Raw genomic sequence first — 23,123 nt, forward strand, 5'->3', positions numbered from 1 at the left:
TAAGGAAGCAGAGTCCAAGAAGTAAAATCGTGTTGCATGATCTTTCCAACGAAACTACTGAAACTTCAACAAGAGTTGTTGAAGGGCCTACTACATCAACAAGAGTTATTGATGGAAGTTCATCTAGTAAGTCAAATCCACCTCACGAGTTGAGGGAACCTCGACGTAGTGGAAGGGTTGCGAACCCACCTGTTCGCTATATGGGTTTAACAGAAATCCTGGCTATAGTAGCCGATGGCGAGGTTGAGTATCTGTTGTCTTACAAAAAGGAAATGAAGGATATTGAACGAGATGAATGGGTCAAAGCCATAAATCTCGAGATGGAGTCTATGTACTTCAACTCAGTATGGGATCTTGTAGATCAACCTGATAGGGTTCAACCTATAGGTTGTAAATGGATCTACAAGAGGAAACGGGGTGCTGATGAGAAGGTGCAAACCTTCAAGGCTAGACTTGTGTCAAAAGGTTATACCCAAGTGGAGGGAGTTGACTATGAGGAAACTTTCTCACCTGTTGCCATGCTTAAGTTTATCCGTATCCTCCTATCTATTGCCTCATATTATGATTATGAGATATGGCAAATGGATGTCAAGACTGCCTTTCTGAATGGTAATATTTAGGAGGCCATTTATATGGTGCAACCCGAGGGATTCATAGCCCAAAGTCAAGAGCAAAAGATTTGCAAACTGAATCGATTCATTTATGGGCTAAAATAAGCATCTCAATCTTGGAACATAAGGTTTGATACTGCGATCAAATCTTACAGCTTTGACCAAAACGTTGATGACCTTATGTCTAAAAGAAAATCATCAACAATTCAGTAGTTTTTCTAGTATTATATGTAGATGATATCTTACTCATTGGGGATGTAGGTTTACTGACTTCAGTTAAGAACTAGCTAGCGATCCAATTTCAAATGAAAGATTTGGGAGAGGCTCAATTTATTCTTGGTATTCATATCCTTCGGGATAGAAAGAACAAAGTGCTAGCACTGTCTCAGACATCGTACATTAACAAGATGTTGATCAAGTATTCGATACATCCAAAATGGGCCTTTTGTCTTTTCGGCATGGAGTTAGATTGTCTAAAGAACAATATCCTAAGACATCTCAAGAGGTTGAGGAAATGAGACGGGTCCCTTATGCATCTACCGTTGGCAGTTTGATGTACGCGATGTTATGTACTATACCTAACATCTGCTACATTGTAGGGATAGTCAATAGATATCAGTTTAATCCAGGACAGGGTCACTGGATTGCCGTAAAAAATATCCTCAAGTATCTTCGGAGAACGAGGGACTACATGCTTGTGTATGGATCTAAGGATTTGATCCATAAGGGATACACAGACTCTAATTTTTATACTAATAAGGATTCTTGGAAATCCACTTCAGGATCAGTGTTCACTCTTAACAGGGGTGTTGTAGTGTGGCAAAGTACTAAGCAGGGGTACATCGTTGACTCCACTATGAATGTCGAGTATGTAGCGACTTGTGAAGCTGTTAAGAAGGTTGTTTGGCTCAGAAATTTCCTGACTCATCTAGAAGTTGTTCCAGACATGTCTAGGTCCATCATCCTTTATTGTGATAATAGTGGTATTGTGATTAATTCCAAGGAGCCTAGATGTCACAAGCGCGGCAAGCATATAGAGCGAAAATACCATCTCATCCACGAGATTGTGCATCGAGGGGATGTGATAGTCAAGAAGATAGCTCTGGAGCACAATGTTGCAGATCCGATTACAAAGGCTTTCACGGCTACAGTTTTTTAGGGTCACCTTTGTTGGATCGATATGGCAACCTAAAGGGGGGGAAGAGGTGAATAGGGTTTAATTAAACTTTTTTTTTTCTAAATTAACCCAATTAAACTAATTAATACACTTTTTATAAATAATAAGAAAAGTTCAATTTATGCAACAAATAAGATGAAAAAAATGTGATAGTTTAATTCTATCAAATTTTAGCAAATAAATAAGAACAAACTAAAACATACAATAAATTGTATAAATTAATTGCAAAAATAAAAATGAAAGAGTTATAGAAGAAGACACAGTAATTTTTATAGTGGTTCAATCAAACTCAACCTACTCCACTCCCCAAGCGCCTCTTGGGAATTTGAATAAAATCTTTCCGACTCTTTCCACGGATTAGAGCCCAACTGTTACACCATTGCTCCTTTTACGGGTTCAAGATCAAACCCGATCCTTTCCACGATTTAGGATCAAATCGTTACAGATGTTGGAATTTTTTAAGAACACAATACAACTCTCACTAGAGTGGATTTACAAGTTTAAGCACTCAACAAATTTTTCCTCATAATACAATAACACTCTCTCAAGAATAAGATGAAAAGAAAAAAAAAATTGGGAACTTAGAGAGCAACAATGGAACTTTTGAGTTTTGGAGGATTATGAAATGTAAATTTTGTTTGTTTAAAATTTGGAGAGGAAGATGATTTATATAGAGATGGAAAAATTTTTAGAAACCACAATTAATTTGGACCATTGGATTTTGGAAAAGAAAAATCAATGGTGGAGATTTTAAACTAAACTAGTCGTTAGATACAAACAAAAATATAAAATTAAATTCTTTTTCTTTTGAAATTCATTTTCTTTTTAAAATTAATCCAAAAAATAAAAAAAAAGTATACCATGTGTCAAGAACTAGCCGTTAGACACAAACATAAAATAATATTAAATTAAATTCATTTTCCTTTTAATTCATTCTCTTTAAAGTCAATCCAAAAATAAAAAACATACCATGTGTAAAAAACTAGTCGTTAGATACAAACATAAAATAATATTAAATTTATTTTCCTTTTATTTTTTTTTTAATTTCAATTTTTATTTTAAATCAATCCAAAAATCAAAAGTCCATCATATGTTAATCTCTTAATGATCCACCATTCAATCAATATGCTGCCACATATCTACACACAAATGGTTGGTTATGCCACGTCATCCACCACGGTATTTTTTCTATAGACTTGTTTCGGTCATATCGCCTTCGTTTTAACTCCGATTTGAGTGATTCAAGAGGTGTTGGAATCGTTATTTCGAGCTCTATGTTATGGATATATTAAAACACTAATATTTTCAGTAATTAAAAATTGAGTTTGTTATCATCAAAATATTGATTAATTAATTAATTAAAATTAAATAATTTAAGATTAAGTGCCAAAAAGTCAACAACCTTTAGAGCATGGGTCTACGAGACCGACCGTGGCTGGACTAGGGCAAGTGGGAGATTTTGTACTGGGCCTTAGTGCCCTAGTTTATTGTTTTGTACTTGTACTTATCTTGTACACACCACTAGCTTTAGAACAAGTGGGAGATTGTTAGGTTGATGCCCTAAATCTCGTAGGGTTCTGTAGTTTGTAAACACGTGTATGAACAAACATTTGGGATGTAATAATATGAGAGATTTTTATTCACTACTGTCTATGAAATATGAGATATTTTAATTGTATTAACCACAAACCAATAAACTAAGATCCCTGGTTATCGTTGTAATTTAAGCATATATGTGGAGACATACAAGTGGATCATGCCTTAAGTGATAACTTAAATGGTCTGTAGTATATAGATAAAGGAGGGAAACCTTATCTTGGTGACACTACGGATATGGCCAGCTTTGTAGATGGTACAAGAGTTGTAAAGTGCTACAAATGATCTAACCCTCATCATTCATATGGAGACATGCAAGCGGGGGTATCCTATACAAAGGAGTTTGCATAAGACCAAACCACAAAATGTTTAATCTCGTTATATAACACTATTCATGACTGAGACTTTCATTTACTAGGATGACCATAAGTAACATGACCTTAATCCTGAGTGAGTTGGGAACTCCTGCCTATGAGAGTGGTCCTTTGATTTGCATGGGTCATGGCCAGATCGCCGACTCAAACCTACAACTTTGCATATTCATTTGATTGGGGAGCTGAGAACTCAGCTACACAAGATGGAATTCACTCCTTCCCCGAGTAGGGGTAAGTAGATAAATTGCTCCCTTAAGGGCTGATTCCAGGACTTGAACAATGGGGCGCCACACCTTCTCATGGTCCGAGAAGTGTTCACTCATAGTAGGACTATGATGTATTGTTCGTTAGAGGAATCAGTGGTACTTAAGGAGTTAGATGTAACTACAGGGGCAATACGGTAAATTGGCCTAGCTGTACCTATGAGCGATTTGTGAAGGGTCATCGTACTGTTGATTGGTTATATCCAATGGACACGGAAATATATCTGTAGTGCAAAGAGTGCAGCTGTCGGTTTTTAGTGGAATGTCCGATAGTAAACAGATGGTGGATATCATGATTAAAGAGTTTAGTCAGTTATTCACGTACGTTGGAGCTTCGAACTATAGGTTCATAAGGTCCCCTTGGTAGCTTAATGGATTCATGTTGAGAATCAGTTTTTGGGTTAGTTTGAAGTGTTCAAATTAACAAGAGGGAATTTGATTATATATGATATAACTAAATTGATTCAATCATATGTGATATAATTGATTTGATGTATTAGATACATTAATTTGAGAAATTAATATAAATATGATTTATATTAATTTTCATTAAGGAGAAAAAGAACTATGGTTTAAATATTACATATGATGTGATATTAAAACTATATGTTATAAATAAAATATGATAAATTAGTTATTATATTTATTTATAATTAAAATAATTATGAGATAATTGTTTGGTTGGTTATTATTTTCTCCTTTAACCATTTGAGTAGGAAGTTGCTATCAGTTTTAATAGCTAAAGAATAAAAATGAAAATAGTTTTCATTTTTAGTAATGCAAGTCATTTCGATCGGGTAAAAAAAAACAAAAAGAAAATAGCTATACGATAGCCACTGAGAGAGTGAACGATCAAGTATCAAGCAGCGAGTTTGCTAGACGATAGTTCCTCATTTACCCAACGATCGAGTACCTAGTCTATGCGATAGACTTAGCCTTTCTCCCACTTACTCGATCGTATACTTCCTCCTTCCCTTTACCAAATCCACACAGTACCCACACCTCCTGAATTATCACACAGAGAATAGCAAGGTAGCCTCTTGGTAGTGTCGAATTTCTGTTCGGGGGTCGAGGATCGAGTATTACTCGATTGTGTTCAAGGATCTAACAGTTAAAGCCCTCTCAGGCTAGGAGAGCGTATAGCGCGACATTGTTTAAACCCCGAAATCAGCCCTTAAAGGAGCAATTTATCTATTTGCCCCGACATTGGGGAAGGAATGAATTTCTTCTTGTGTAGTTTTGTTTCCAACTCCCCAATCAGACGAATCCCCAAAATGGTAGGTTTGTTGATTCGGCGATTTGGCCACTCTCATCCATACAAATCAAATGACCGCCTTCATAGGCAGGAGTTCACAACTCACTCAAGATTTAGGTGTGTTACCTATGGTCATCCTGGTGAAATGAAGGTCTCTATTATGAACGGCGTTATATAATGAGACTAAACATTTCATGGTCCAGTCTTACACAAACTCCTTTGTATAGAATATCCTCACTCATATGTCTCCACATGAATGATCAAGATCAAATCATTTGTAGCACTTTACAACAATTGTAACATCTACAAAGCGGGCAATACTTGTAGTGTCACCAGGTATCTAGCCTTATCCATCTACTACAAACTATTTAGGTTATCACTTAAACATGATCCACCTGTATGTCTCTACATACATGTTTAAGCTACAAAGATAACCTTGGATGTTAGTTTTTGGTTTGTGATTAATGCTACTAATTTTTTAAATAAAATATCATATATTTTATTACATACAAACTATAGGACCCAACGAGATTTAGGGCATCAACCCCAACAGCAGATACAGAGCAAAACTAATTATGTTAGTCTGATGATGATGATGACAACATTTGGTTCAGGATATTATGATTCAAAGACTGGTCCATCTTCTTCATACCTACATGAACATGGGCGCAGCCATGGAGAGTAATGAATATTTATACTATGAAGCGCTTGCAGATGTACTAGAGCAACATCAAGAGGAACTAGAGCAGTCTCAAGTTCAAAGTCGAGGACGGCAATCAACTCGAAATCGACGATGTCCACCTTTCGGGACACATAGATTCTTTTTAATTATTTTTAACTGAATGAGATACATTAATAGTTGTATTAATATAAACATTTTAATTTACATTTTATTATTTTTAAATTATGAAAAAAAATGTAAATGAGAATTTATTATTTTCTATGATGTCTCTTAGAGCTAAGAGTTAATGATTTTGACTTTATTTATTATTAAGAAATACAACAACATCATTTTTGTTAGGAAATATAATAACAAAGAAAATGGTGCTGGAAAATAATAAATGAGTCTTTGTTTTTTGAAAACTTATTTGTCGAGTGTGGAAGTCTCGATATACAGAAATTAAAAAAATATATATAGATCAAATCGAAAAATTACCATATTTCTTTAAATAGTTTTCAAACTACAATATTTTTCTAATTAGTTTTAAAAACTCTCCTTTTCCTCTTCCTCTACACATTTCATAATGATCTGAAATAATAAAAAGATTATTTTTTACATATTTAAACTTTCATGAAATTATTCTAAAGAAAAAAAAACTTTCATGAAATTCTTAAGGCCTTGTGTTATTGTTGACATTTTTTTAAGAAAAAAAATACTACCATTTTATCTTTTTTTTTTTTTTTACACATTTTTCATATATCATTGCGTGTTTTTTTTCTTAAGCTAATTGAATATTCGATTTTTTTTGAAAAAAATATATTATATTACTATTTATTTCATTTTAGAGAAAATTAATTAAATTAAATATTATTCATGGTTAAATTATAGTTCTAGAACCTTCAAATTTGTTACTATTTAATATGTAAGAAGAGGTGGCTATTATAGTATTTATTGTAGTTGTCCTTGCATGTTAAGACATATCTCTATTTAGTCCTTTAACATTCAATTTTGAGCTTTTTAAACTTTTTCATGGACCAATATTTTGTTAATATGTAAAAAAAAAAAAAAGGTTAATTGAGTAGTCAGATTACCAATTTAGTTCGTGAACTAATTTAGGTATATTTGGTCCTAAATAGAAACAAACCTTAACGATCTAAGACTAACCGTGTAATTTAACCCTAACCAATCTTTAATTAATTTTAAATTTCTTTTTTTAGTAATTTTAAAATAAATAACACTTATGTTATGGAAAATGTGTGCTAACCTGTTTATATAAATAATAGTTGCCTTGCTCATTTTTTATGACACAACCACGGAGTGGGTAGTTATTATTTCTAGGGTAAATATCAACTTCTATCCCTAAATTTTAGAAATTGTATGAATTTAAATTCTAAACTAAAAATTGTATCAATTTAAACCCTAGACTTTAAGAATTGTATCAATTTAAACTCTAAATTTCATAAGTGTATTAATTTAAATCTTGAATTTTAATAAATATATCAATTTAAATCTTAAATTTTCATCAATATATACCATCCAAATAAAATATAATGAAACATTTAAGTTATATAATTACGAAAGTTTAGACTTTAAATTGATACACTTATAAAAGTTTAAGGTTTACATTGATACAACTTTAAAGTTCAAAGTTTAAATTGATACAATTATTAATTTAGAGTTTAAATTGATACAACACCTAAATTAATATAAAATTGATATTTGCCCTTATTTTTAATAAATTTGATGATGATCATCTTTTTTACCCTTAAAAAGATGGACCGGATCAATAAAATTATAATTTGAATGCATCATATTTTTATAACAAGTTTAAAAAATAGTATTATTAGTAAAAAAAAAATCCTATTTTTGTTTTTTATACTTTGGAAATAAAATTACAATACAATCCACGTGGACCATACTCCTTACTTAAAAATCCGTTTGATTCCCATATGGGTGAGCTTTATTTATTCTTTTTTTAATGGAGGTATTAAAAAGGGTGTTCGAAGTTGAAGAGTGCCGTCATTAAAACTCACCAAAACTAATTCTCAAAACAGAGCATAAACTAAACAATGGAAGAACCTCCTTACGATCTCATAATCTTAGGAGCCACTGGTTTCACAGGCAAGTACGTTGTCCGTGAAGCTCTCAAATTCCTCAACTCTTCCCCTTTCAAATCTCTGGCTCTCGCCGGTCGAAACATGACCAAACTGACCGAATCCCTCAAATGGGCAGCTCATCCCCTGCCTCCGCCGCCAATTCCGCTCCTAATCGCCGATGTCACAGACTCACAGTCCATCCACCGCCTCTGCACCCAAACGAAGCTGATTCTGAACTGCATCGGGCCGTTCCGCCGATACGGCGAGCCGGTGGTTGCGGCGTGCGTGGAAACAGGGTGCGATTACTTGGACATATGTGGGGAGCCAGAGTTCATGGAGAGAATGGAGGCAGAGTACGATAAGAGGGCGGTTGAGAGTGGGAGTTTAGTGGTTTCGGGATGTGGGTTTGATTCGGTTCCAGCTGAGTTGGGTTTGATTTTCAATTCGAGGCAATGGGTTGGGAAATCAGCGCCGAGTTGGGTGGAAGCGTATATGAATGTGGAGTCGAAAAAAGGAATGGTTTGCAACTTTGGGACTTTTGAATCCGCCGTTTTGGGTGTGGCTAATGCCGACCAGTTGCGCCAATTCCGGCGTTCAAGGCCCCCAAGACGCCGCCCATTGGTCAGTCACAACTATTCATACTAAGCTTTTCACTTATTTCTTGATTTTTTTTTTTTCGTTGAATCAAGTGTTTCAATTTTGGTCACTAAAACTTTTTAGAGTATGAACTTTAAATTTCTAATAAATTTTTAAACTATAAACTTTGCATGTAATAGTTTTTTAAACTTTTAATTTTATATCTAATATATAAGAACTAAATTAATCGAAATTTTTTTGCAGATAAAAAAAGTCAAATTATTTACAAAAATAGTAAAAAAAAATATTTAATAAACATCTATAAGCGTCTATTAATGATAGATTTCTATCCGTTTTTATCAATGAATATGGATAAATTTCTATCAGCTTCTATTAAAGTAAATTAAAATGTTTCTATTTTGTGTAAATAGTTTCTCTTATTTTTTTTATTTTGAAAATCCCACATTATTATATATAAAATTGATATTTATGTTTAATTAAACCATAGAATTTCAATTTTTGTCTAGTAGATACATGAATTTATTTTTAAAAATGCTGAAAATATGTGAAAAGGTGAAAGACCTATTAGATACAAAATTAAAGAATTTAGGGATCTATTTGACATCAAATTAAAATTTTAAAGATTTATTGGATATTTTTAAAATATAAGAACTTAATCGATATAAAGTTAAAAATTTAATAGTCTACTTGGTATTGTTTAAAGTTTAGATACTTAATTGACACAAAATTGAAAGTTTGAAGACTAAATAAACACAAAATTGAAAATTAAGGACTAAACTTATAATTTAATAATTGTGAGTTTGATTTTTTTTTTTTTTTTTTTTTTTACATAGCAAACAAAATTTCTTCAAAAGATTGTAGATTTAAAATAAATAATTTTGGAAGAAATATACTTTTGTACCTAAAATTCAACCTAAGTTACATTTAGATCGTAGTCCACATTTTGACATATATATATATATATAGAAAACATTTTAAGATCTTAAGGTGAAAGATTCTCTCTTTTAATTCTTTGTCGTGGACTTTACACTAGTCAGCTATAATACAAAGCTAAATATTTTTTTAATTATTATTGTTCTTTTTTAGAAGCAAATCTTTTTTAATTATTATTTAAGGTGATTCGGTATTATTTTATATAATGATTGGAGTGGCAAAATATTATAAATAAATAAATTTATCTAATTTCTCTCGCTGTCCCCATCTCTCGTTCTCACCTCCGACAAACCCACCGACGACGGTCCCTCTCTCCTCCCCAAATTGGAATTAACTAACTTTTTTTTTTTAATTTACATTTGTATTCTTAAATTTTGAGTTTAAATTTTATCATTTGATCTTGAGGTTTTAATATACTACCATTTACCTATAAGTTTTCACTAATCTTACATTGCTTTTGGTATTAACTTTTAGGGAAATTTATAAAAATATAAAAATAAGAAAACTATTTATATATATTAATAAAATTTTAATCTTTTTTTATAGAAGTATATCAGTGTCTATCAATGATAAAAATTTATAGAAATCTATCACTGATCGACGTTGATAGAAGTCTATCAATGTCTATCAATGTTTTTTTACTATATTTGTAAATAGTTTGGCAGTTTTTTTATCTGTGAAAGATTCCCTAACTTTTAATTAGTTCATCTAAAATAATAATAAATAAAAATTGGATGATTAATTTTAATAGTTATAAAAAAATTAGTGAAATAATTAATTATAATTCTATGAATTCTTTTAAATTAATCCATGGTTAAGTTACAAATTTGGTTCCTATGGTTTGAAGAAAGTTGAAATTTAGATTTTAAAAATTAGAAATTTTAGTCCTAGGCTTGATAAAAGCTCATAAATAGTTCCTATGGTTTGATAAAATTCTCATAAACAGTTGTTATCTTAGGGATTATTTATGAAGGTTTTTTTATCAAACTATAAGACTAAATTCTGCTTATAAATCATAGGGACTAAATTCAAACTTTTTTTCAAACCATAAGACCAAATCTGCAATTTAACCTTAATTAACTGAGGTTAAGTGAGTATTTAGTAAACACAAAAATAAGGTTAAAAGTGTAAAAGCTTGAAGCTAGGAACCAAAGGAAAATTAAACTATAAAATCAACGATTAAAGGGCATGCAACATTTTGAAATTAGCAACAAAAAAACATACAATCTCGTATGGTAATCTTTTCGTTTTTTATTTTTGTCTTTTGAAAATTAAGCCTATTTAATTTCCTCTCATTTTTTTTATAATGTTTTGCATCTTTCTTATGTACATAAGAGTTAAATTCTTAACCAAATTCTAGAAACAAAAAACAAGTTTTAAAAAACTACAATCCCATTTGGTAACTATTTCGTTTTTGGTTTGTGGTTTTTGAAAATTAAGCCTATTTCCTCATTCTTACAATGATTTGCATCTTTCTTATGCACAATATTTGAATTTTTAGCCAAACTCCGAAAACAAAAACAAGTTTCTAAAAAGCTCTTTTTTTAGTTTTCAAAATTTGGCATGATTTCTTATACCATTGGTAAAAAGTAGATAACAAAGGAAAAATTTGGAGGTAGTAGTAGTGTTTGAAGACTTAATTTTTTTTTAAAAAAAAAAAACCAAATGATTACCGAACGGGGTCTACATTTTTTAGTTTTCAAAATTTAGTTTAGTTTTTGAAAACATTGATAAAAAGTAGATAACAAATAAGAAATTTGGAGGTAGAAAGAGTGTTCCATAGACTTAATTTTCAAACACACACAAAAAAAACCCAAATAATTACCAAACGAACCGAATGTTTTCGTTTTAATGTTTAACCTCATTTTGGAATTAACGTCGAGTATGATCTCTAAAGGAAAGTATTTGACAATATTGTTTTTGTAGATTCCTTATTGTTCAGCTCCAAAAGAACCATTATTAGAGTACAAAAAGGATGTAGGCCTTTGGTGTGTAAAAATACCTTCAGCTGATTCAAGTGTAGTTCATAGAACACTCTCCACTTTAGCTGAAAATCCTCAGGGCCTTCCTGGCCAAAACGAATCTCCCCAAGACATCGAACAAAGGAAGAATTTTTGGTCATCGGTGAAGCCAGCTCGTTTTGCAGTAAAAATTGGCAAAAAATCCTTCCTCGGAATCCTAAGATTCATAATGGTCGGTATTTTTATAGGAATGTTTGCTAAAAAAGCATTTGGAAGATGGCTTCTCTTAACATTCCCATCCATATTTAGCCTTGGATTATTGTGCTCGAAAAACAAAGGTCCTTCTGAAGATGATATCAATAATTCCTCATTCAAAATGTGGTTTGTGGGTCGTGGATTTGATAGTAATTATGGTGAAAATTATCAAGAAGGATATAATAAGGAGATTGTAACAAGAGTGATGGGGCCTGAACCTGGGTATATAACCACTTCTATAATCCTTATTCAATGTGCTTTGATTGTTCTAAACAAACGTGGGGTTCTGCCAAAAGGAGGAGTTTTAACTCCAGCTATTGTGTTTGCACCAACTGATCTTCAACAAAGACTCCAACAAAATGGGATATGTTTTGATGTCATTTCAAATAATGCCAAGTTCTTCATATGATGTTGTCTTTAGAAACATGTGTATTGTAACTCTCTGTTGCATTTGCTTCCTTTTTCAATTAATAGATCAATATTTTACACCTTATTAATCTACACCCTATTTTGTTTGGGGCTAATTTTTTATTTATAATTTTCATTCACTTATGCTGTTGCGAAATCGACCATTAAAGAACACAAAAAGAAACGTAGAGATAGAGAAGATCGACATACAGATATACGTGGTTCATGTTTTCAGAAATTATATCAAAATGGCGCCTCTAGGATTAGAGAATTTATATAGTGGACTACTCTAAATTCTATGATCAAAATCGTAAATAACTATAAATAAATAAATATACTGGATACGAAATCTGAATAGGTTTCGAGACCCCCGTACTTGGTTGTTCGAAGCGTCAACAAACAAATTCAAGGCATTTTAACATAAGCATTGCCCAATGGACAATTTGTTACGCTCTAAGGTTTGAATTATGATATTCTGTATTCATCTAAAAGATTTATTTATGTGTACAATGAGTTTAAATTCAATTGATTTGCAACCCTTTGTATTTACCATGCTTTGTTTGTTAGATTGTTTTTAAATATAGAAAAATAAATTAAAATATTTACAAAATATATTAAAATTTTAGAACTATCAATGATAGACACTGATAGACTTCTATCAGTGTCTATCAATATCATTAATAAACATTGATAAAGTCTATTACTGTTTATCAGCATCTATCATTAATAACTCTAAAATTTTGTATCTTGTAAATATTTTCAACAAATTTTACCATTTGAAATAATTTCTCTTGTTTATTTATTAATATTATTAGTTTGAATTTTATATTAGATTTGATTGGGATATCAAGTACACATGTCATCAATTTAGTTAATTGTAAATAAACTAAATCTTTTTAGTTTTGTATATATATTTGTATAATCATAAATATACTAGAATTTCCAAAACGAAAAACAAATTAAAATTAAATGATACACTACTTTTTTGCAAAATTAAAAATTGGAGTAAATTAGTATTTAGGTTTTGAGGCGAAATAATGTTCTTTTAATGAGTTTTTGTTTAAATTTCATAAATATATTAAATGTCTAAACGAAATTGATCTTCTAATTTTACCAAATAAAAAGAATTGATTTTGAGAATTAGTAGTTGTGTTGTAATATCACAAGCTTAGAAATTGAGATATTAGATAGAAGTCATGCATCATCCTCTGCAACTTGAATGTACCATCGTCTTTGAGAAGCTTTGAACATTAAAATGGCTTTGAGAATAGTACATTGAAAGAACAAAAATGAACGATGAATAAAGCTCTTGACGTTGGTGAAGAATGGTAAAAAAGGAGTCATTTTTATAGTGGTAGAAAGGTAAGAATTACAAAAAAAAATTTAAATTCTGTAGCTTTCAAATTTTGATTTTTAATTAAATTAATGAAATGAAATCTTTAAAATAGTAGGGTTATTGACATTAATTTGACATTAACAACAATAATAATAACAATAGTTAAAACGTTTAAAATGTAATTGCATGCCTGTCTTTCTTGCTTTAAGCTTTTTCGCACAAAAAAAAAAAAATGATTTCCACATTTATTTGGTTAAATAATTAGATAGATAAAATGAGTTTTTTAAAAAAGAAAAAAAAACTTTAAGATTATTGAAATTGTAACATCCCAACTTTTTCGTAATTTAAAATCAGTATTTGTTTATTGTAATAATTGAGGACCTTTTATAAATTTAGAAATTTAGTTTTGTTTAAAGAAGGAAATATTTGGATTTTATGTCACATTAATTTAATTTTAAGTTAATGTCGAGATTTTTTTATTATTTAAATTGGGAGAATCGGTTGTTTTGATTTTGGAATTTGATGAGGGGAAGGAAAAAGTTTTTTTTTAAATACATTTATGTATATATAATTTTGTTTTGAAGGAAAGAATAAAATAGATGGTAAAATAGAATAAAATATATGGTTTAATAATAAAATAAAATGATTTTTTTTTAAATCCTCGCTTTTTCTCCTTCCTTATGCACAAGCCCCCCTCCCCCATCTTCCAATTTTCCTTTTTAGTGCTGCCAATCCCCCTCTCATTTTCACTCTCCTTCAGCCACTGCCACCGTTCGACGAGCTGAGGCGCCGTCGAGTTTTCCAGATCTGAAGTCGTTCGCCACGTCATTTCCCTCAGGCGCCACCCAGCCCTCATAAGCTGTCGCGCCCCTGCTCATTGTCGCATCGTCATTCGACTCCTAGCCGGTTAACCTGTTTACACGCCGTTAGCCCAGAGCCCTCATGTCGCTGCTCCAGTCGGCATTCACCGTTGTTTCTATCTGTCACGCGTAGGGATGACGTGTAAGATTGTATCAATTGCAGCGGAAGCACAAGGATTATCTAAGCACTCAAATTCACTAATTTTGGCATAATATAAAACATGCTTTTGCAGAAAAAATGGGTTTCAAGACATACCTCTTGTAGAACTTCTTCAAAACTTCTTCTCCAGCTGCAATCTTCTCCATATCTTGTTGTAGACCACCTCAAGATCTTCCCCACTATTCAGTTGGTGCTCTAGATTGAGTTGTGGGACTCAAAACAAGCTTGAATCAAGGGATGAAGGAGAAAAACTCACTGCAGCAACCTTGTTGAAGAACCATTCTTCAAACCGAATTTTCTCTCAAAATTCTGTAGATTGCATGCCCGATTTTCACTCTAACCTCTTCATTATAATGCAGATCAACATGCAAAGAGAAGAGTTGCATGAGTTGCAGCTCATGCTTGGAGAAGACAAGACAAATATATTGCTTCATGTGTGAGCTAATAGAAAGATGGATAATGGAAAAACCATTTTTCCATCCAAGTGTTTTAGTTTTCCAATTTTTCAATTTTATCCAAAAATCAAATTTTGATTTAAAAAATCTATTTAATTTTTTTAAAAAAAAATAATTAATTTCATAAATTAATTATTAAATAAAACTTAATTAATATAATATTAAATATTAAATTAATTTTAACACATATCCATCTTTATATATTTAAATATATAAATTCTCCTATTCCGTTTAATTCTAAAATTAAACATATAATTATATCTCATATAATTATTAATTCCCTTAATTCTAATTTGAACGTTTCAAATTAACTTATCACGCTATTCTAGAATTAGTCCGTTACGAGCTAGTAGGGGGACCTCGCGGACCTACAGATCATGGGCTCCAACGATTCGAGCTTAATTGGTTAAACTCATTAGACCAAATTAAACTCCCCTCACTGTAGATATATTATGTCCACATGATTTAACCATAATCAGCAAGTTGACCCTTCACAGGTTGTTTGTAATAATGGTTGGGTCAAACATCTGTTTTACCTCCAAGATTACGTCTTATTTCTCAAGTCCCTACTGATCATCTAATGAACAACTAGTTTGTGATCCAATCACCAAACCAAACTCTCTCAACCCAGTGAAAGGGTGGGGCCCCTTGTTCAAGACCTGGATTCAGTACTTGAGAGAACAGCCTTTCTCCTATCCCTAAATCGGGTAGGCGTGAACTCCGTCTTGTACCCTATGTCTCCAGCTATCTATCCGGTCCTACCCCTGAAATGGGAGTCTTATTGAGCCAGTGTTGTTGAGCCAACCCTCAACTATGCAAATCTAAGGGCAATCCCGAATAAACAGAAGTTCATAGTTAGCTCGGGATTAAGATCGAGTTACCTAGGTCATCTAGGTGAAATAGTCAGTCTTAAATAGTAAACAGTGTTATAAAGTAAGAGTGACTTATTTCTTGGTTCTGATCTTATGCAAACTCATTGCATAGGACGCCCCCACTCCTCATGTCATAACATGTACGAATTAGGATCACATCGTATGTAGCACTTTACAACTCTTTGTAATAACTACAGAGTAGGCCGCATCCAATGGTATTATCATAATAAGGTACCCAATCTCATTCATGTACCATATATCATTTTGACTATTTACTCGAACCCGATCCACTCTTATGTCTCCACATAAAGTTCAAGTACTCATACAATAATCATAGGTCTTAGTTTACTGGATTTAGACTTTCATACAATTTATGAGATCAATAACAAGTATATTGATAATAGAAAATGTTTATCATTTTACAGACTGCGAGTTTTTAGGACATAAAACCCAACATGATGGCTTTCTTCAGTTCGCATTCAAACAGTCGTTCGACGAATTCTTCTCAAATCTGGCCGAAACCCATCAAACTTTCTGCCTGCCGGTCACTGTCATTTGGGTTTCACTGGAATCTTGGATTAAGGGTAAGTTTTAATTGTTTTTTATTAAGCTTTCTTGTGGACTTTGAGTAATCGTTAAAGTTTTGGCCCTGATTTGTTGGTACTCGACGTATTTTTGGATTTGAGGACAAAATTTCAGGTTGTTGAAGTTGTCGTCCAACCAATTAAAGGTGTAGTCGAAAAATTTTTGTGAAGGGTAAGGCTCTAAACTCGTTGTGTTTAGAGATTCATTAGAGGTTGTGTTTCCTTCGGGATTCACTAGAGGTAGTGTTTCCTTCGGGAATCACCAGAGGTTGTGTTTCCTTCGGGATTCGTTAAAGGTTGTGGATATTTTTAAACTACGATAGGATGAGTTCAGATATTCATTTATTTGTGTTCCATGAAAACTAAAGGATTATGTGCGTCCCATTAAAGGATGGCATCTAAAGGATATAGATGCTTAGTTTGACCTCGGTAGTGGGGTTACTTACTGAGTATTTTATACTCATCCTTTCTCATGTTTATTTTTCAAGTAAGGGTAAACACTCGCCGACAAATGAAAGCAAAATCCATGATTTAGCTACTGGGACCAGTCATATGCTTCCGCTCATGTTTTCAAGATTTTTCTATATTTTAGTTTCTTGTCTTGACATTTAAATCTCACAGTTTTGTTATTTGCATTTTTTGCTTTTAAGGAAGTTTTCTAGATTGGTTTTATGATTTTGTGATGGGTACCTAGTGACTTGGATTTCAATTATTTAATTTTAGTGAAATTATTTAATTTACTTCTTTCATTATATTTTTATTAACCTATAAAAAGGTTGTTCGGATTGGTGTCCTAATTCTTCTGGAGTCTCGTAGTTTGTAATTTATACACATTGTTATGAATAAAACAAGAGTTATTTTATCTGTCATTTACTCATATCCAATAAACAAAGCTCCATCATTGTTGTATGTAAACTTAAGCATGTATATGAGATATACAAGTGGATCATGCCTTAAGTGATAACCTAAATAGGTTTGTAGTATAAGGATTAAGAAGTGATTTCTGATCTTAGTGACACTAAGGATACGGCCTGCTTTGTAGAGGTTTGCAAGTGTTGTAAACTACTACAGATGGTAGATCCTAACCATTCATGTGAAGACATGCGAGTGGGGATGTCCTATACAAAGAGTTTATATAAGACTGGACCACGAGATGACTAGTCTCTGTATATAACGCCGTTGATAATGGAGACTTACATCTCACCTAAACGACCATAGGTGACATGACCTGAATCCTGAGTATTTTAGGAACTCCTACCTTTGAGGGCAGTACTTTGATTAGTATGGGTGAGAGTGGCCAAATTGCCAACTCAACATGCCTACCTTTTTGGGGATTTGTCTAATTTGGAAGCGAGAGCTCAATTACACAAGATGGAATTCACTCCTTCCCCAAAGCAGGGGTAAGTAGATAGATTGCTCCCTTAAGGGCTGATTCCGGGGGCTTGAACATAATGGCCACAACTTTTCTTTGGAAGAAAGGACTTAGTCATAGTAGGACTATGACTTATGTTCATTAGAGGAATCAGTGGTACTTAAGGAGTTAGATGTAACTACAGAGGCATAATGGTTATTGGCTCAATTGTACTTACAAGCGATTTATGAAGAGTTATCGCGTTGTTGATTGGTTAATATAGACACATAATATATCTGTAGTAAGAAGAGTTCAGGTGTTGGTCTTTAGTGGAGTGTCTGGTAGTTAACGAATGGTGGATCCCGTGACTAAAGAGTTTAGTCAGTTATTCACATATCGTTGGAGCTTTGATCTACAGATCCATAAGATCCCATTGGTAGCTCAATGGATTTAAGTTGAGAATCAGTTCTTGGTGTTGATTCGAAATGTTCAAATTGACAAAAGATAATTCAATTATATATGATATGATTGATGTGATGTATGAGATATATCAAGTGGAGGATTAATGTAAATGATATTTACATTAAAAACCATGAAATAGAAAAAGAGCTATGGTTTATATGTTTCATGAGATGAAATATTAAAACTATAGGTTATAAATATAGTGTGATAAGTTGGTTATCACATATATTTATAATAATGTTAATTATTCTAACAACCAATTGAGTGGGAGGTTATTGGTCGTTTCATTGTAACCGTGAGATAAAAGGAAAAATGTTTTCCTAAATTTAGTAGTTGTGAGATTTTCGATTCTCGAAAAGACTCACGGTGGCTGTCAAGTGAATGAGATTTACTAAACGACAGCTGAAGAGAGACTAGATGATCGTGGAGTGACACTATACGATAGTTCACTCAGCTGGCCGATAGCTAAACGATCGTGGAGCTTCTTCTAAACGATTGGGCATCATCTATATGATAGACCTTGTCATCTCCCACTTACTTAATCGTTTACGTGATTATTTCTCGGTCTCTTTCTCTAACCAAGTCCATACAAAGCCCACATTTTTGGATACTCACACCGAGAATACCGAGGTAGCCACTGTGGTAGTGTCATACTTAACTCGACATAGTCAAGGTTTTTGGAGGTCGTTCATTGTGTTCATGTCTTGGAGTTCGGTGTGTTTGTGATTGTTATGATCGTGCTGTGTTGCGGTCGTAGTGTTCGAGCATTCGGATTTTCAACCTGGCTAATTGGTCGAGTGTTCATAATCGAGGGTGTTTGAAGATGAGTCTCAAAGGTATGTTTATTCTTTCCTTTGATCTTAGTAAAAGCATGTTGTAATCTTGTTTTATGCATAGCCGATATGTTTCCGTTTCTTGATTGTAATTGTTAATGTTCATATATGAATCAAATTTGGCATGATCATTCCACTATTCATGGAAATCCTCATGTCCGTTTTCTTTCAACTGATATCAGAGACAGATTGTTCGAATATTCCAAGTTTCACTTCTGTTTTGAACTTCTTTTAAAATCGTGCTGGGTTTTTTACATTTGCGTTTAATTGTTAAATGCGTTTATGGATGGCGTTGATGAATGTTACGGGCTTAATTGCCTCTGTTTCAAGTTTTCTTTAAATTACAAAGTGTTAATTTGTAAGGGCCCTTGTGTTTTTTAGCATAATTAACATGCAATCGAGTCTGTAATTCAAAGTGTTTGAGTTAGTCGAATCGTTCGTGATGAAGTTTCGAAGCATGGAGATGCAATTCTCAGCGAAGAAGAAGACCAAGAGTTGGTCGTGTCGTGTAGCCTCAGGTAAATTATCATTGGGATTTAACTAAACAATCGTGTACATTTTTCTATGTGATCGTGTAGTATTTACTAAATGATCGTTTAACTAATACTAAACAATGAGGTAAATCGTGTAGTTTGCATGCTTATCACATAGTTATTGACTACACGATCATGCAATATACGATACAAAGGCGCTCGCTCAGCGATCGTTTAGACGATCGTGCTTCATCACATCATAGTCATTTAGACGATCGTATAAGGCTTGCGGTGTGGAGCGCATTGCACGATCGTGTACCTCATGTTTCATCGCATAGTAAAAGGTACACGATCGTTGCTAAACGATCGTTTAGCTCTGAAAGTGTAGGTAAACAATTGAGTAAAGCATTTTCTCTTTCGTGTAGACGATCGCAGGGAATGTTTGGTGCACGATCAGTGGAGACGCGTTGCTTCAACCAGACAGTTCAAGACTCGATTTTCCTGTTTGAACCAGAGACTCCTTATTTTTTGTAATAGTTAGCTTTTAGTTTTGAGGATTTGAGGCAATTTTTTTCCAGTATCAATTTTTGTTTATTATACATGAGATGTATGTGGTTTATATGGCAAAGTGTTTGACATATAGATTTGAAACCCACCTTAGGTTGTGCAATTATTCATGCATCATGTATTATAAGTGTTATAATATAGCATGATGAAATTACAAGAAAGCATGCTCATGTCTCATGAAAATATAAGAGTTATATTTATGCATGCACTACGCATTTTCATGCATCATCTTTATATTATAAGCGTTATAGTATAAGGGTATATGGAAGCATGTTTTGCTTGGTCCGTTGTTGTTTTTGTAAGAGTTATATAAAAAGTAGCAATGAATGAACAATGCATAGAGCATGACACTTAGGCTGTTTATAAGCGTTATGAATGCCTTGTATGTGTTTGCTTTGCATTATGGATGATTTTTGGTTGTTTCTGTTATAAGTGTTATAATAGAAATTAGAACTAAAATCGATAAGAAAGAGTTGCATGCAGACTTAGGGTGAATTCATACTTTAAAAAGGTTTTTAAAATTGGATTGAGATAGACCTAAGTTCAAAGGTTCTAGTGGGATTAGCAACCTAGGGATTAGCAACCTAGTTTAATCTTTTTAAATCGATTTAATAGATTAAATTGATTGGCATACAAGATTAAAATTGTATTAAATCTATCTATAAGGGATCTTTTGTCTAAGGCGGGTTCTGTCTAGGCTGGGGTACTTAAGCGGATGGAAACGGAACACCCTACCTGGGAACCTACCTGGAAAAGTGAATTAGATAGATTTTTTGCAAGCATGCGACAGTTGATCAAAGACTCCGTTAAAGAGTTTAATGGATGATGATCAAAAGTTGTTTAACTATCCAAGGTAAAAGTTACTCTTGGGCAAACCTAAAAAGTCACTTAGTTAAAATTCTTAGTCGTGTTATTTCTAAGTAAACTAAACCCTAGGTTATAAAACACTCAGTAGGAGGAAGAGATGTATCTGATATATCCATGATTCCACTCACGTTTCTCCCTGAATGTTCACACCATGAGATTCATACTTGGCCTCGTGGTGCCCTGGGAGCATCCTTCTTTAGATGGTATTTGTATGAGTCAATATCAAGGTGGACGGAGAGAGTGTTTATAGTAAGTGGGTGAAGGGTGCATGTCAACATGTCCTACGGTCTCTGTCATTAGTTCACACTGTAATATCATTCTGTACTCCCTTGTGGCATCCTGGGAGCGTCCTCTTTTGGATGGTTTTTGTAAAGTTGGTCAAGATCATGATGAACTCTATAAATGGATAAGGTCGCTTTAGGTTTTGCCCCGATCGAATTTTTTCCTTCGGATTGGCTGCTTGAAGCGTATCTCTAGAGCCTAAAATGATGGGTCATACTTATGGGAGATTGTTAAGTAAGTTAATGATCTCTTGATCAAATCAATGACGGCTAGTTGTTATAGGAGCAAGAGTTGTTCTAGTATTAATGGTTGGTTGAGAATTCCTCAATTCAGAGGAGGGATAATTGACCTCCCTTCGGCGGCTTTTGTTCTAAACCTTTGAAGCGTCATTGCGAAACTAGATGTCACACAAGGTTCGTGTTAGTTTTGTTAAACCTTATTGGATGTTGTATGTTTTTCAACGGGTATTTGCTTAAAACCTAACGTAGGTCAATGTGTTTTTGTTTTCACCAACGTGTTTGTATTTCCGTTTAATGCCTCTAGTTTGACCGGTTACATACAGTGGAAAAAGTCTTGTTAAACGTATTTTGTGGTAAACGACCTCTTATTTGTCATGAGTGAGGAGTGTCCTTAAGTCCCGACCCTTGATGCACCGCGAAGTTTTGTAATGCATATGAGTCGTGGATGAAGGCTAATTCATTGGCCCAACTTCACATGTTGGCTAGCATACCTAATGTTTTGGCCAAAAGTGTTGAGAACATGGTCATTGCATGCGAGATCATGGACTTGTTGAAAGATTTGTTTGAACGTCAGTTTTTACTTTTCGAGCACAAAGGGATGGATGACAAAACCAGAAGTGTCAGTTCCCAAGTTAAATTCCAGGAAAAGGAAGCAAGTGTTGCTGACTCTGTTACAGTTCATAGAAGAGAAGTGTTATCTGAAATAGAACTTAGAGCTTATTTAGGTTTTGATACTAATCTCATTACTCTCCAAAAAAGGAGGATGTCTAAAGACAATAAATTTGATTTATTGGTCTTGGAGACGTGTTTGATAGAGAATGATGATTCTACCTGGATCCTTGATTCGGGTGCTATTAATCACGTCAGTTCCTCTTACTAAGGATTTAGTTCCTGGAAAACGTTGCCACAGGGAGAGATGACTCTTCGAGTCGGTATTTGTGAGGTTGTTTCAGTTATTGCTATAGAAAGGCTGAAGTTATTTGTTGACAAGAAACGTTATCTATTACTGGATAATGTTTTCGTAGTTTCTCATATCAAGAGGAACTTAATCTCAGTTTCTTGTCTCATTGAACAAGGTTATACCGTCTCTTTTTCTGAGAATAAAGTGGTTATTTTCAAGAATGGAATGGAGATTGGTTTTGGTTCAATGGAAAGTAACTTAAATGTACTAAGGATGTTAGTCATAAAAGCCTTGTTTAATACTGAAATATTCAGTACAGCGACAACAGCTAAAAGACCAAAGGTTTCTCCTATGGAAAACACTCATCTTTGGCATCTAAAGTTAGGTCACATCAACCTCAATAGGATTGAGCAGTTGGTTGAAAGTGGATTTCTAAAGAGTTTAGAATAAAACTCCTTGCCGATATTTGAATCATGCCTTGAAGGCAAGATGACCAAATGACCTTTTACTGGAAAAGGTTACAAGCCAAGGAAGCCTTGGAGCTTGTACATTCTAACCTCTGTGGTCCGATGAGTATTAGAGCTCGAGGTGGGCATGAATATTTCATCTCTTTCATAGATGATTATTCAAGGTACGGGTATCTCTACCTAATTCAATATAAGTTTGAAGCCCTTGATAAGTTCAAGAAGTATAA

General features: G+C 33.2%; 1 protein-coding gene across 1 annotated transcript; it reads left to right on the forward strand.

The window, feature by feature from the left end:
- Positions 1 to 7,892: 7,892 nt before the first annotated feature.
- Positions 7,893 to 12,267, forward strand: LOC120091728 (putative mitochondrial saccharopine dehydrogenase-like oxidoreductase At5g39410). The gene is made up of 2 exons (XM_039049845.2): positions 7,893 to 8,654; positions 11,490 to 12,267. Exons 1-2 carry the CDS (start codon positions 8,007 to 8,009, stop codon positions 12,186 to 12,188), a joined length of 1,347 nt encoding a protein of 448 aa, XP_038905773.2. The 5' UTR covers positions 7,893 to 8,006; the 3' UTR covers positions 12,189 to 12,267.
- The last annotated feature ends 10,856 nt before the right edge of the window (positions 12,268 to 23,123 follow it).

Source organism: Benincasa hispida, chromosome 11 (assembly GCF_027475165.1).
Source record: "Benincasa hispida cultivar pf3 chromosome 11, pf3_genome.v1.1, whole genome shotgun sequence".
In the NCBI taxonomy this organism is placed as follows: domain Eukaryota; kingdom Viridiplantae; phylum Streptophyta; class Magnoliopsida; order Cucurbitales; family Cucurbitaceae; genus Benincasa; species Benincasa hispida.